This window comes from Neoarius graeffei, chromosome 1 (assembly GCF_027579695.1).
Source record: "Neoarius graeffei isolate fNeoGra1 chromosome 1, fNeoGra1.pri, whole genome shotgun sequence".
NCBI lineage: Eukaryota > Metazoa > Chordata > Actinopteri > Siluriformes > Ariidae > Neoarius > Neoarius graeffei.
Window position 1 is genome coordinate 48,463,878 of NC_083569.1, and position 16,506 is coordinate 48,480,383.

The 16,506-nt window shown below is 39.8% G+C and overlaps 1 protein-coding gene across 2 annotated transcripts in view; it reads left to right on the forward strand.

Annotated features, from left to right (window-relative positions):
• smchd1 (structural maintenance of chromosomes flexible hinge domain containing 1) overlaps window positions 1–16,506 on the forward strand; it is a 127,324-nt gene that overhangs the window by 106,573 nt on the left and 4,245 nt on the right. For both annotated transcript variants that reach the window (XM_060932905.1, XM_060932911.1), the window contains exons 39-46: window positions 1,009–1,141; window positions 4,682–4,801; window positions 4,910–4,995; window positions 5,539–5,661; window positions 5,813–5,994; window positions 9,588–9,697; window positions 10,832–10,902; window positions 14,562–14,736. In XM_060932905.1, the coding sequence (XP_060788888.1) occupies window positions 1,009–1,141; window positions 4,682–4,801; window positions 4,910–4,995; window positions 5,539–5,661; window positions 5,813–5,994; window positions 9,588–9,697; window positions 10,832–10,902; window positions 14,562–14,736 (1,000 nt within the window). The remainder of the gene's footprint in view (window positions 1–1,008; window positions 1,142–4,681; window positions 4,802–4,909; window positions 4,996–5,538; window positions 5,662–5,812; window positions 5,995–9,587; window positions 9,698–10,831; window positions 10,903–14,561; window positions 14,737–16,506) is intronic.

Below are 16,506 nucleotides of genomic sequence, written 5' to 3' on the forward strand. Positions count from 1 at the left end.
TAGTTATAAACGAGTCTGGTTTCTCATGGTAAGGCTGTGTAAGCTACTGCGTCACTGACGCTCTGGTTTTTGTTTTCTCACCTAGTTTGACAACTCCTGCAACCTGTTCCTTGACGTTGACCAATAGGATGAGAGCGCTCTGGTATTATTTTTGTCTCATTCCTGAGTGCGCAGTAGGACCCTCACAAGCACACAGACTACATTCTAAAGAGAAAATATCAATCTGAACAAACATGTGCATCCAACCCTCATGCGCACTCACTCCGTTTCTGCTCTGCACTTAACCAACTCCTCCTGCACACCTGCTCAACATCTCCTCTCTGTACACACTCAACCCTGCCTACATGTTTGCTAAACTTGGCACAGCATTACAAGTATGCCACAAAACCAGCCAGTCACAGACTTGAAGAAAGTAATCCTGATTAGCTTTTAGTGTGCAATCAGAGGTGAGTGTGCACAGAACAGAAACCGACCGAGCATGCAGGTGGAGTGTGCTCTCATCCATCCAGACCATCATTTTCTCTCCCTAAAATATAATCTATGTGCCTGCGAAAATCCCACCGCATACAAGGAGTGAGGCACAAAAACAACACCGTCCCTCTCTGGGGGCATATACAAACAGGGTGAAGAGAAATTTCTTGACACTCATTCCTGATGACACACAAGGACGTAAGCAATTATTGGTCAGGGTCAGACTTGTAGTGTTGCCAGTTTTCCAACCAAGACATAGCAAGAATTTATGGCACCGTGATTGCCTAAGCTGACATTGTGACCATCATGAAAAACAAAAGTATTGTGTAGTCTGATCCCGGCACAAGTGAAAACAGATCAATGTGTCAATGAAGAACAAAAATGGTCAACTCAGTTTCATTATAGCATAAGTCTTGGACACCTTATTAAATATTGAAGTTATTCAGGGTCGATTTTTAGGGCAATGGATTTATTTGTTAACATACAAATTACCATTAAATTATGTTTGTCAGAGTAAGTGCTTGTGTGTGTGTCTAGGACTTGGCACTTATGGAGAATAGTCCAGGGACTGATGGCGCAGTGTACACACTCCAGTTCTGTCCAGTGCTTGAAGGCCCTAAACCTGAGGCCACCATCCCTCCTTTTAATTTGCCCTTCAGGTTCTACAATGGTGAGTGTGCGGAGTCAAAACCTCACATTTACTGAAGCAGTTTGTTATCCAAATGAATGAATATTTTGAAACTGCGTCTCCAGCTTTATGGATTATTCACTATAAATATCAGATTTCTCAGAGACTGGAAATGCAAAGTATCTTGGGCTCTCCACTAAACTGAAAGAAAATGGAGAGAATATTTATACAATTTTATGATTGCCACAAGCAAACGTTATTGTCACAGGTGAACATTTAGGCTATTTGACCAATTACTCAATCGGGGGGGAGAACAAGCAGTTTAATTCCATATGAAATCAAATGAACATTGACATTGTATCTTTTTTTTATTTTACCCAGTTTGTTTAAGTAACGGTTATATAATTAAAAAGGATAGCGAGCTGGCCTAGTCATTAGCGTGTCCGCCTCTCGACCGGGTGATCACAAGTTCTCCTCGTGGTCAGACTCGGGTCATACCAAAGAGCATTATCAAAATGGTACCTACTGCCATCTGGCGAGGCACACCATAATACAGGTGTGAGTAGGGAGTCAAACTCTTGCAGTTGCCAGAGGACTAGTTCCCACTGTAACCCTAGCCATGTAATAGATGACTTGCAACCACGTGATCAAAATGTGCTCCATCATGAGCGTCCGCCATGATGGTGGATATACAAAGCAACTAGGATGGCAGCTGCTGAAAGCGTGTCTGTAAACAATGCTGAATTTTCTCAGTATTACCACGATTTGAACGGTCGAGCGAAGATAGATGTGTGGTTTTGACCCATATTATTTAAAAAAAAAAAAGTCAGATTTTTCTGAGGATAAGATGCTTCTACCAACCATCGAGTACCCAGATATCGCGTTCTATCTGGTTTGGCGGACTTCATGGGCCGACAAATCTCAAATGAAGGCTTATACAGTTAGGTCCATATATATATTTGGACACTGACACAAATTGTTTTTTTTACCTGTTTACTGAAACATATTCAAGTTATAGTTATATAATGGACATGGACATAAAGTCCAGACTTTCAGCTTTCATTTGAGGGAATCCACATTAAAATTGGATGAAGGGTTTAGGAGTTTCAGCTCCTTAACATGTGCCACCCCGTTTTTAAAGGGACCAAAAGTAATTGGACAATTGACTCAAAGGCTATTTCATGGGCAGGTGTGGGAAATTCCTTCGTTATGTCATTCTCAATTAAGCAGATAAAAGGCCTGGAGTTGATTTGAGGTGTGGTGCTTGCATTTGGAAGATTTTGCTGTGAAGAAAACATGCGGTCAAAGGAGCTCTCCATGCAGGTGAAACAAGCCATCCTTAAGCTGCAAAAACAGAAAAAAAACATCCGAGAAATTGCTACAATATTAGGAGTGGCAAAATCTACAGTTTGGTACATCCTGAGAAAGAAAGAAAGCACTGGTGAACTCATCAATGCAAAAAGACCTGGATGCCCACAGAAGACAACAGTGGTGGATGATCGCAGAATAATTTCCATGGTGAAGAGAAACCCCTTCACAACAGCCAACCAAGTGAACAACACTCTCCAGGAGGTAGGCGTATCAATATCCAAATCTACCATAAAGAGAAGACTGCATGAAAGTAAATACAGAGGGTTCACTGCACGGTGCAAGCCACTCATAAGCCTCAAGAATAAAAAGGCTAGATTGGACTTTGCTAAAAAACATCTAAAAAAGCCAGCACAGTTCTGGAAGAACATTCTTTGGACAGATGAAACCAAGATCAACCTCTACCAGAATGATGGAAAGAAAAAAGTATGGCGAAGGCGTGGTACAGCTCATGATCCAAAGCATACCACATCATCTGTAAAACACGGCGGAGGCAGTGTGATGGCTTGGGCATGCATGGCTGCCAGTGGCACTGGGTCACTAGTGTTTATTGATGATGTGACACAGGACAGAAGCAGCCGGATGAATTCTGAGGTATTCAGAGACATACTGTGTGCTCAAATCCAGCCAAACTGATTGGTCGGCGTTTCATAATACAGATGGACAATGACCCAAAACATAAAGCCAAAGCAACCCAGGAGTTTATTAAAGCAAAGAAGTGGAATATTCTTGAATGGCCAAGTCAGTCACCTGATCTCAACCCAATTGAGCATGCATTTCACTTGTTAAAGACTAAACTTCAGACAGAAAGGCCCACAAACAAACAGCAACTGAAAAGCGCTGCAGTAAAGGCCTGGCAGAGCATTAAAAAGGAGGAAACACAGCGTCTGGTGATGTCCATGAGTTCAAGACTTCAGGCAGTCATTGCCAACAAAGGGTTTTCAACCAAGTATTAGAAATGAACATTTTATTTACAGTTATTTAATTTGTCCAATTACTTTTGAGCCCCTGAAATGAAGGGATTGTGTTTAAAAAATGCTTTAGTTCCTCATATTTTTATGCAATCATTTTGTTCAACCCACTGAATTAAAGCTGAAAGTCTGAACTTCAACTGTATCTGAATTGCTTTGTTCAGAATTCATTGTGGTAATGTACAGAATCAAAATTAGAAAAATGTTGTCTCTGTCCAAATATTTATGGACCTAACTGTAAGTCCATGGAAGCCTATGACGACTTTGTCTCTGGTTGGTAAATACCTTATTAATTAAACCAGTCAACGATGACAAAGCAGTTGTACTTGCAAGGGTAAGTTAGGGCTTCTTTTGCATTTAGTTTACTTCTATGTGTAAACAACAGATGAAGTGTGAAATTTTGACAAGGCTCTAGCTTTATGGCTCGCGTCGTATTTCAGGGCAACCATTCTAAAATGATAATTTTATAATTATAAACTTCTAACAACGACCAAGTGAACTACAACAAGAGAACGCTCATTTTATAGCAAGATTCTAGCAACACGAAATAAAATTATTCCATGATATTACGGAGAGAGCTTTTGAATCTCACCTGAGATAAAATGATTACTGCAAACACGAGCTGTTTTGGTTTTAGCCTCTGTTAGATCAGCCCTGCCGATGTTGTTCAGCCGTGCTCGTCTCCTCTCCGTACTAAGTCTCAGAGTTTCCTCGCCCTCTTTTTGAATGACGGATGGAATTTAAAAAAATTGGAACGTGCCACGGTCATGAGTACTGTTGTGACCACAGCCATATACAGCACAAAGATATGGCACAGCTAAAAGAACGCTTAAAGCAGTGGGAAAACAGAGTTGCGCGCACGTGACTGTTTTGGATGGAATGTCACTTGTATATCCACCGTATTTGTATAGCCACCAACATGGCCGACATCCGGGTTTCTATTTTGCTTTGACGTCACTTGCAAGTCAAGGATAGATGAGTGACCGAGGGCTAACTGAAACGGAGATCAGCGCCACCCAATGTGCCTTAAGGGCCTGGCTAGGACTGGGACAGGAGACTGCCTTGGAAGGTCAGGTCCTGTGGCATGGGATGGAACTTTGACTTTTGAATTAAAAAGGATCATGTACGCTTTTTTAATTTTTATCATTTAACAGGAGATCAACTAATTAATCATTTATTTGTATTTCTGTAAATATGTGCATATTAGTGGCATAAATGCAAATATAAGCTTTTGTGTATTTAGATGCAGAGAACCAGAAAGTTATGGCTGCTATGAGTAAGAAGAAAGACCATCTGTCTCGGTCTATTGAAGTCTACAAAGAGGTTTTGGAGACCAACAAACAACTCACAACTGAACTGAAGGGTATGCACTAAAGTGCATGTTCATGTGCGTCATTTTATGTACGATTTGTGGAGTCGTCCCAGTGTCTTGAACTATTCTCAGTTTGTTTTGTTTTGTTTTTATTTTTAGGTCAAGTGCAAGATGCATCTAGTAAAGAGACCCAGCTGAAATTGGAGCTCAAGAAAAATGGCGTAGATGTTTCAAAATTAACTGATGTGCGTAAAGAGAGATTTCTCATGCTTTATTTACACAAGTGTAAAATATATTTGTATTCCTTTGTAATAATATGGGAAATTATTCAAGATAAGTAATCTAGCTATGAGTTCAGGAAGAATGTAAGTTCGGTTTTTCTTTTCTTTTAAAGTTTAAATGCATTTTCAGAATGAGTTAAGCTGTTTGCTAGTCAAAAGTATATGACCTGCCTCCAAAAACTGAAACGCATTAACCCCATCATCAAAAGATCCCAAATGAAAATCAGTTTATTTTAATATTTTACACTGACAGCATATTTCATGGTAATGAATCAAAAGTTGTAGATCATTCTAAAAATAACCGACCTTGTCTTTTCCTAAATATTAAACATGAGCCAGTTTTTCTTGTAGTTCTTCACAAAAAAATGTTTAAATGTGGCAGGGTTTAGAGAGAGACTGATTTCTAAAGACAGAACGGAGTTTCCAGTATGTTTCTTAAACCTCAAAATGACTTGGGTAACCACATTTTGAGCTGGAAGCACATTGTCATTGTGTGTTTGTGTTTAGATGAAGTCAGTTGAAGGTTTAATTACGCAGATGACTGCAGATTTGGACAGGCTACAGAAACTGCCCCGTCGAAAATGTACCATGCCTGATCCATTCAGAGGAAGCCAAGATGTCCTAGGAAAGGTGTGTGTGTGTTTTGAATCAGTTTCTTAGAGACTAGAATGAAAATGCTTTGTGTGATGGGGTGGTTCACTCATGACCATCTATAATTAAATTGTTAATGTTGCCACCCGAGATTTAAAAATGAATTAGAACTATTTCTTTTGGTTTATAGATAGCACACCTAGCACTGGTGAAGGATGACGATGTAGCCAAAGTCATTTCCTGGCATCTTCTTGGTGACATGGACTGTGTGGTTACTGTGACTACAGCTGCCGCAAAAAAAATCTATGATGAAACACAGGGACAGCAACAAGTCATGCCCCTAGAGACAATTTTTTGGAAACCAAATAACAGGTATGTCCACAAAAATATCTGTGTATGTAATGGACAGTGTATTGTCCTTCAGGTAATTTGTTGCAAAATAAATTCCAGCAGTGAATAAAAGCAGCCGGCAGTGGAAGAAAATGAGTGAAGTGAAACACTCAGCACTCCTCCAGCCATCATCTGTACTGCTTGTCCATCAGGGTCACAGGGGAAGCTGGAGTCAATCCCAGCTGACTTCGGGGGACTAGAACAGTGTGATGGCGTAACATAACACGAAAATCTGTAGTAACAGTATACAGTGGTGCTTGAAAGTTTGTGAACCCTTTAGAATTTTCTCTATTTCTGCATAAATAGTATGACCTAAAACGTCATCAGATTTTCACACAAGTCTTAAAAGTAGATAAAGAGAAGCCAGTTAAACAAATGAGACACAAATATTATACTTGGTAATTTATTTATTGAGGAAAATGATCCAATATTACATATCTGTGAATGGCAAAAGTATGTGAACCTCTAGGATTAGCAGTTAATTTGAAGGTGAAATTCGAGTCAGGTGTTTTCAATCAATGGGATGACAATCAGGTGTGAGTGGGCACCCTGTTTTAGTTAAAGAACAGGGATCTATCAAAGTCTGATCTTCACAACACACGTTTGTGGAAGTGTATCATGGCACGAACAAAGGAGATTTCTGAGGATCTCAGAAAAAGCGCTGTTGATGCTCATCAGGCTGGAAAAGGTTACAAAACCATCTCTAAAGAGTTTGGACTCCACCAATCCACAGTCAGACAGATTGTGTACAAATGGAGGAAATTCAAGACCATTGTTACCCTCCTCAGGAGTGGTCGACCAACAAAGATCACTCCAAGAGCAAGGTGTGTAATAGTGAGTGAGGTCACAAAGGACCCCAGGGTAACTTCTAAGCAACTGAAGGCCTCTCTCACATTGGCTAATGTTCATGAGTCCACCATCAGGAGAACAGTGAACAACAGTGTTGTGCATGACAGGGTTGCAAGGAGAAAGCCACTGCTCTCCAAAAAGAACATTGCTGCTCGTTTGCAGTTTGCTAAAGATCACATGGACAAGCCAGAAGGCTGTTGGAAAAATGTTTTGTGGACGGATGGGACCAAAATAGAACTTTTTGGTTTAAATGAGAAGTGTTATGTTTGGAGAAAGGAAAACATTGCATTCCAGCATAAGAACCTTATCCCATCTGTGAAACATGGTGGTGGTAGTATCATGGTTTGGGCCTGTTTTGCTGCATCTGGGCCAGGACGGCTTGCCATCATTGATGGAACAATGAATTCTGAATTATACCAGTGAATTCTAAAGGAAAATGTCAGGACATCTGTCCATGAACTGAATCTCAAGAGAAGGTGGGTCATGCAGCAAGACAATGACCCTAAGCACACAAGTTGTTCTACCAAAGAATGATTAAAGAAGAATAAAGTTAATGTTTTGGAATGGCCAAGTCAAAGTCCTGACCTTAATCCAATCGAAATGTTGTGGAAGGACCTGAAGCGAGCAGTTCATGTGAGGAAACCCACCAACATCCCAGAGTTGAAGCTGTTCTGTACGGAGGAATGGGCTAAAATTCCTCCAAGCTGGTGTGCAGGACTGATCAACAGTTACCGCAAACGTTTAGTTGCAGTTATTGCTGCACAAGGGGGTCACACCAGATACTGAAAGCAAAGGTTCACATACTTTTACCACTCTCAGATGTGTAATATTGGATCATTTTCCTCAATAAATAAATGACCAAGTATAATATTTTTGTCTCATTTGTTTAACTGGGTTCTCTTTATCTACTTTTAGGACTTGTGTGAAAATCTGATGACGTTTTAGGTGGTATTTATGCAGAATTATAGACAGTTCTAAAGGGTTCACAAACTTTCAAGCACCACTGTACCATTACTTTATCTTGTATTGGCATAAGTGGTTACCTCACAGAAATATTCACGTCTCTTATGATATGAAATCTAAAGCATCACACCATTTCAAACGTTTAATATTTTCTTTTATAACAGAGCATTGAGTTTTGTGCTGTTCGTTACATAATGCAAGGGAAAAGCCTTGAGTGACACTCTTACCTCACAGCAAAGAGGTTCTGGGTTCGAACCCACCATTTGACCGAGGCCTTTCTGTGTGGAGTTTGCATGTTCTCCCTGTGCCTTAATGGGTTTTCTCCCACAGTCCAAAGACACGCAGTTTAGGTCACCTGGCTGCTCTGAATTGCTCATGTGTGTGAATGGTTGGTTTTCTTTGTGTTAGCCCTATGATAGACTGGTGAGCTCTCCAGGGTGTACACTGTCTTTCCCCAAAGTTGGCTGGGATTGGCTCCAGCGATAGATTGATTGATTTTACTTACTTACTTACTTTCTTTCTTTCTTTCTTTCTTTCTTGATCCCAAGCTGGGAAATTGTTACAGCAGGAAGTTATCAGACATGAGAAAAAAAGACACACTGTACAACATAGAATTAAAAAAACACCAAGAACAAGCCGACTGTACTACATACAGATAAAAATGTAACAATAATGTATGTGCTTTGTATAGGTGAATGTGCATTAATAGTGCTAAAAGCAAGAATTGATAAATGAAAATAAAAACTGCAAAAGTGGCAGTATTGAACAGAAGATAGATAAGTAAATAAATAAAAGCAAATAAACTCTAAAGGTGCAAAGTGACTAATGGCAGTCAACAAATAAGCTCCCCTGCGACCATCGATGGATGAAATAAAAAAAAAAGAACTGATTTTTAAACTTGAATAATTATGGTGAAACTTTCTGGAAGAACAGTTTATTGCTGCTGTAATATAAATGATAACAAGGGCTAACGTTCCTTAGCTATAATATAAAGGAGCGAACATGTTCCTTAGCTATAATATAAAGGAGCGAACATGTTCCTTAGACATTCCATAAAAGTAAATGGGACTATGAAGTGTAGGATTGTGATGCTCTTTAATAATTTGTTGTGATATAATAAAACACTTTGAGACATACAAACGAAGTGGTGGTGGTGATGCAGTTCTCCTTTTTTGCTAGACCTTTCTACTTCACAGTAACAGGACATACAGTTGGCCTGCTCAAGCAGTGGAAATTTGATGAACTGATTTGGAAACCTGGCATCCCATGACGGTGCCAGCCACTGAATTTTTCAGTATTGCACATTCTACTGCCATTGTTTGTCTATGGAGACTGTATGTCTGTATACTTGAGTTTATGCTCCTGTTAACAATGAAACATCTATTTTTGCCAAACCCTCTATTTTTTTAAAATGAAATAAAAAGTTTTTTTTTTATTATTATTATTTTAAAGAGAAACTAGAAAGTGCAAATTCTGTCCTGAAGACGGTCAGAAAACTTACTGTTACAAAGTGCTGACACCTGAGTAAATGTAAATGTTCAATACATCTAACAGAAAACTTCACCCTATCAAATAATTAATATTTTTCATTTATTTAAAGTACTTTAAAAAAAATCTGTTTATTAGTAATCTTAGATTATATGACGCATCTATTGTATAAATCCCTGTGAATGAGATTTAGGTGTTTAGATGGCACGCTTGGCTTTCAGTATCTAGTTTTTCCTCATGTTATTTGTGACTGATTTTATGTGTTTTTGTGTTAGGCCTCTGCCCCACATCAGGAGTGGTCAACTTTTGTTCCCTCCATTAGGAAACCCCGTGTTTGTCAGAGATCTGCTCATTTTTCCTGAGCATGCAGAAAGCTGCAAAAAGGGTGAGTTCTCAGAGCAACACTAGGCTAGGCTCATGCATTCTTTAGCCCCCTCAAACCCATAAATGATGGACAGATTTAAATCCGAGCTGAATGATTAATTCCCATTTGAGTCATGTAGGGTGGTGCTGGGTTTGAATGGCTTAGTAGCTGTAGAATTCCCACTGTGTTCGGTTTTCATAGCAGTTGCCCTTTCTGTTGTGTGATGTTATGCAGCATGATGCGCTGCTGTGTGAGTAGACTCACTTCCCCTCCCAGATTGTTTCCAGATGACTGCTCCAGCATGGGGGCTGCCATGATTTGCTTCCGTGGCTGGTGGTAATTGTGTTTTGGGGAGTGCAGGGATAACTTTTGTAACAAGAAAATGCTGCATGTATGTAAGTGTTACTCTGAAGGAGCCCCTGGAGTCTGGATTCTGCACACAATACAATGTGCGCTTTGTAAATTGAGGGGGGGTGTGTGTGCCACTCTTTTGGCATTAGATTTCAGTAGTTACAGATGCTTATGTTTGGTATTTACTGGGTTTCACATGTATGTAGAAATCTTTGCCAAAGAATGGAGTAAAACCACACTACTTTTGTCTGAAGGGTGCCATGCTACTTTTATCTTCTGAAAGACGTAATAAATACAATGGTAACAAAAAGGTAATCCCATGGGTGTGCACAATAATCATTACATAAACTGCCTTCAAATTCCAAATTTTGGCATAGAGGATCAATATAATATTTTATTTATTTAACCTTTATTTAACCAGGAAAAGTCCCATTGAGTTACAATAACTCTTCTCCCAGGGAGTCCTGGCCAAGACTGGTGGCAAAAAAAAAGTTTCAAAATACATAAAACAACAAGACAAAGTTACATACTACACCACAAATCCCATACTATACATACTAAAACACAAACAAGACATTACACTTAATATGACAAATAACAAGCTAATACAGACACACAACTTAAAGGGCACCTAGTTAAAAACAATTACACTGTTCAGTCAGAGTTGACATGAAAAGGTTTTTAAAAGTATTGAAAGATGGAAGTGATTCTAGGTTTAAAGTGTTTTGGAGTTCGTGTGTGTGTGTGTATATGAGAGCGAGAGAATATTGTATGATTGTGGTAACAATTTGTTTGTTTGAACAGTTTTCTCCAATGTTCTTGGCGACACCATATTAGTGGATGATTTGGATTCCGCTAACCATTACCGCAAGGGGGTAAGTATATATTTGTGTGTAAGAAAAGATTTCTGCCCTTAAATGTCACACCACAAACAAGATACAATTTTTGCTTCATAGAATAATTAAAGTACAGCCATTTTTAACTGACCCCAGTAACAGTTAAAACTCTCTTAACGGCATCCATTTCATGCAAAAAAGACCTGGAAAACTGATTCATCTGACCACAATTGAGGTATTTCACCCACGTGACCAAGTCACGTGACGCAGCCATTTTGGACGGCACGCTTAAGTCCTTCAGTGCAAGGCGGTATGAGATGGTGGAGACCTTTGCACATTTTAACAAGAAAGTAAGCTGTGATTCGTGTTAAATTGGATCTGTCTTTTATCACAAACACTGTACCCAGCCTTGGTATGGAGCCCTGTTTATTTATTTCTGTGTCCCGTTTCTTTCTAGCCTCTGTTATTGCGTTTTATGTCTGATGTCTGCTACATACAACCCTAGACAAATTAACACTGCCTTGTTTCACTGCTCAGATGGGTTAACAAACACTGACCCATTTACTTTTTGCTATATATTTTATCAAAATTGCATTAACTGATAAACTAACCTGAAATGAAATGATCACTGCAAAGTCTGGAGTACTCTGTTGGCTCCCAATCCTGTCTCTTCACAGCTGCAATCCATTTGGCCCTCTTGTCTGGGTCAGTAGGAAACCGGTAGTGATGTGTCGGTTGCGAACGATCCGGTTCAAAGAGCCGGCTCTTTGACGTGAACGACGGGAGCCGGCTCTTCGGTGGGAGCCGAATTAGTTTTTTTGTCCTTAGGTGCCTCAGAGAGAGAGAGAGAGAGAGAGAGAGACTTTCACAAAAAAAGTTGCTGTCCGGTTGCGTCTTTGTGTTGTCTATTACCATTCAAAGGAAAACAGTAGCATGGTGTACGCCTACTTTTTTTGGTTGGGGGGGTTGATGTCATTCACAGCTGCGAAAATACGAAAATTGGTGTAATGCTTAAAGCTGTGGAGCGCAGGGGAGAGGAGTCTGTGAGGCACCTGAGGAGGGGAAAATCAGCTGTGTATTTTATATTGGTAATATAACACAGTTTTGCATTATGTTTGTGAGAAAATAATTTATTAATTGGTAAGTAAGTTTTATTTCTGTAGCTAGAACATTGTTACACTGCTGTACTTTACAAAGCTTTACAATGGCTACAAAAACTAAAAAATAAAATGGAAAACATCCTATTGATAAAATATAAATAATAATGTAATTAATTAACTAGTTAATTGCAGCAATTAAATCAAAAATAAAATCTCAGGAGCCGTTTGGGAGCCGAAAGAGCCGGCTCCTTATAGTAAGAAGAGCCAAAAGAGCCGGCTCCCGAAAAAGAGCCGAAATTCCCATCACTAGAAACCGGTAAAAGGAGCGTCCTGCACGCTGTCCCTGTCTGTTGTGGCAGCCCACAGCACAACAAGCAAACACCATGGTTATTTATAGAGTGCTTACTGACAAATTAGTCTATTCTAGGTGTCTGTAACACATTTTTTTTCAAGCTGGTTCTCCCTCTCTGTCTGCAGCGTTAGTATGTAGCTTGACGTTCAAAATGGCGGACACCGGGGCGTCACGTGACCCTGTGACGTCAGGTGAAATACCTCAATTCACATTTCCACTGTGTGATGGTTCAGCCCAGATACATCAGCAACACTTCTGGACAGAGTTAACATAAAAAAAGGCTTCCTTTTTGCATAGTAAAGTTTTAACTGGTATTTGTGGCTGTAACTGTATTGAGCTTGACAAAAGATTGCCAAAGTAATCCCAAGCCCCTGTGGTTATATCAGCTATAGATGAATGACGGTTCTTGATGCAGTGCCGTCTGAGGGATAAGAGATCATGGGTGTTCAGCTTAGGCTTGTGCCCTTGCTCTGTACACACTGAAATTACTCCAGATTCCTTGAATCGTTTAATGTTCACCGTAGAGGGTGAAATATCCAAGTCCCTTCCTATCTTACTTTGAAGAGCATTTGTTTTTAAACGTTTTAATAATTTTCTCACATTTTGTGACAAATCATGATTACCATCACCTTTTTTCAAATCACATACTTATTTAATTGTTTTGCCTCACTACTAGCCCTAATTTCCCCGTCCCAACTTTTTTTGGAACGTGTTCCAGGCCTGAAACACAGGAATGGATGTACTGTATATTCACAAATGCAAATGAAGTTGACCAGACAAAAGAATATGAAATATCTTGGGTTCATACTGTCTGCAATGAAATACAAGTCAGAGTAAATTTACAAATCACTACTTTTTTTGTTTGTTTTGCATTTTCCATCCTATCCCAACTTCTTTGATTTGGGGTTGAATTTGTATTCTGACCATTTATTTTTTAAGTAAAAAATAAAATAAATTGAAAATGCATGTTTTTTGCAAGGTCCCCATTGAGGGCAATTGGCTATTATTATTGCTATTACTTTTTCGCATTATCAGTGCTATGTATAAAACACTGTGTCAAGTGAAGTAAAAAGATGATCATGGGTTTCAGCATGACTGAGGACCCCATCAATGGAGCACTTGCATGTGACGTCACAGCCGATCCAGATTGTGACAGACGCCATCTTGTCGGTCAAATGCCATATTTCCGCCTTCTACTTCTACTTCTGGTTCTACTTCTGCTTTTACTTCTACCTTTTCTTCTGGAAAACCCTACTATATACAATTCTACTACAACGGCTGCGGCTACAAGCTCTCCCTACCTGTGCACGTTTGTTTTTTGTGTGTATTTTTGCGTGTTGTTCATCTGTACCGGACTTCAATATCCACTACAACTGTATGGACTTACTGGACATTGGTTTCCAGCAGAAAATGATGGTTTGTAGCGATTTCCATCGCATGCACAACATTCCGGACGAGATGGCGAGACCAGCGGGGTCTCCGTGAATTGTTATCGGAAGCAAAGCGAAGGAGGTGGCGTCGGGAGCGGAAGCAAAAGCGAGGCTGCAGAGCCGGCCTGTTGACTAAGCTCAGAAAACAGCCACTCAAACCTCCACTGCTAAGCCTCTACCTCTCCAACGCCAGATCCATGGTAAACAAGACGGACGATTTGGAATTACCTTATTCTATTCTATTCTATAATCGGCTGGTCAGTGCTATACTCAATACTTAAGTGACTTACCCGTCCAATGAGGCTTGTTATTTTCTTGTTTACAAGATGCCACATCTGAGTCGCTGACAAATCCTGAATTTCTGTAAAGATAACTGTGCAGAGATTTATAAGCACGCAGTGCTTCACCACTGAACAGCGAGGGAAAGTTAATGAGGTAATTATACACGTCTGGGTATTCCGCTGGCAGTTCAATATCCACTGACACGGTCGTGAAAACTCCGTCCGGAAAGCCATAAGGGTCACTAATCTGTAGATCGTTTATTTTAGACATATATCTAGTTATCTGTTCATTAGAAAAATGAGCCGTGTAGTCCGTCGGTTGAAATTGATCCATTCTGTACACGAGTGCAGCAGTATTCAGTTGTGCTTTTTACTGACAAGATGGCGGCTGTGTACTTTCCGGTCACGTGACTGCAAGATCTCTATAGCCCTACCTGGCTTAACCACTTACCGCAGTTACTTTCCACACTGTTACCTAAATAAGATGATTCTATTACTGACACAGGTTTAAATGCGGTATGTGTGTGATTGACAGGTTGTCCAGAGTAAGATACAATGCCCTACCCTGCTGACGCGGAAAGGTGAGCGTATCCGTAGTAATGGGAAGTTTGGTGGTTTACAAAACAAGGCTCCACCAATAGAGAAGCTGAGAGGACACGTGTTTGGAGCACCAGTGTCTCAAGAATATCACACCATATGCCAGAAGAAGGGTAACAATAACTGCTCATATGTCTCTCTTGTTTAGTCACTGGCTTGTACTTGTGTTGTCATTTTGTTGTCTGCTCAGCTCTGTGGATCACATTCTTTTGTGGCTTTATTGTATTGGCTGTGTGCTGCTCAATTCAAACTTGTTTCCAAATGTGTCTGATTACCCAACATCTTGTTTGTTTGTTTATTTATTTTCATGCTGTATTTCAGTCCTGTTTAGATATAGGCCCAAAATATGGTGATGTAGGAAACCATTTCACATGGTGAAATGTTCATTCATCACTCTTCAGTAACCACTTGATCCTGGTGAGGTTTGTGGTGAAATTGAAGTCTATCCCAGGAACATTGAACATGAGACAGGAATACACCCTGGACCAGTCAATTGTATACATTCGCACGTAGAGGGATAGCACAGCCAGTCCACCCATCAGTTTTTGTGAGTTTCGGGATAACCAGAGAACCCAGAGGAAACCCACATGTACAAGGGCAGAATTTAGAAAACCCTGCACTTGGCATGTAATGATGATGTATCATGCATCAATCAATTGTGATACAACTTTATGACAATTTGAATCGACGAAATGTGATTTATTCAGGTGCGCGGGAACACATTTTAGGTCAGGGGTGCTGCATATTAAGTAGCCTAGTTAATGGGGGTCATTGTTCAAAAGTTTGGGGGTCACTTTGAAATGTCCTTATTTTTGAAAGAAAAGCCCTGTTCTTTTCAATGAAGCTCACTTTAAACTAATCAGAAATCCACTCTATACATTGCTAATGTGGTAAATGACTATTCTAGCTGCAAATGTGTGGTTTTTGGTGCAATATCTCCATAGGTGTATAGAGGCCCATTTCCAGCAACTCTCACTCCAGTGTTCTAATGGTACAATGTGTTTGCTCATTGCCTCAGAAGGCTAATGGATGATTAGAAAACCCTTGTACAATCATGTTAGCACAGCTGAAAACAGTTGAGCTCTTTAGAGAAGCTATAAAACTGACCTTCCTTTGAGCAGATTGAGTTTCTGGAGCATCACATTTGTGGGGTCGATTAAATGCTCAAAATGGCCAGAAAAATGTCTTGACATTTTTGCCAGTATTTCTCAGGAGAATAGCATTAATTTTACAGCATGGATAGCGATAACGACAGTGTTCACAGCGAAAGCGAGTTTTACTACCCTGAGGAAAAAGAAATAAAATAAAACATTTCAGGAGAAAGCTAAAAACCTGGAACTGTTGCTAACGGCGAGCAAAAACATGGCTGAATCCTGAATGACTCAATTTTGTATAAATAGGGGACTACATGGGTGGCAAAATGTAGTTGTTGTTGTTTTTTTTTTCCTGCCATGGAAGTGCACTTGTATACTGAGGAGGAAGCCATTTGCATTTTAGCCGTGAATGAGGATTCAAAATGGCGGTTCGGCTCGGTTTTCCCTTTCGGGCGCGCTCGTTTTCTGTTAGAATTTGGTAAAGAAAAAAATAAATATATTATTTACCAGCTTAAGGTCGGTCCGTATGGTGAAATACCGTGACCTCGGCCTTGAATACTGACCTCGGCTTAGAGGGCCTTGGTCAGTACTTTCAAGACCTTGGTCACAGTATTTCACGATACGGACCTCCCAGCTGGTAAATAACGTATATATTTTACTCCAACCTTTACAAATGTGGGCAAATATTTATTGTTGGTTATTAAGAAAATGTTCTTCAAATGTTGATTAAATGTTGCAATTTTTTGGGAATAAAATTTTTCTTCATTTTTAATATTTTTTCCAACATAT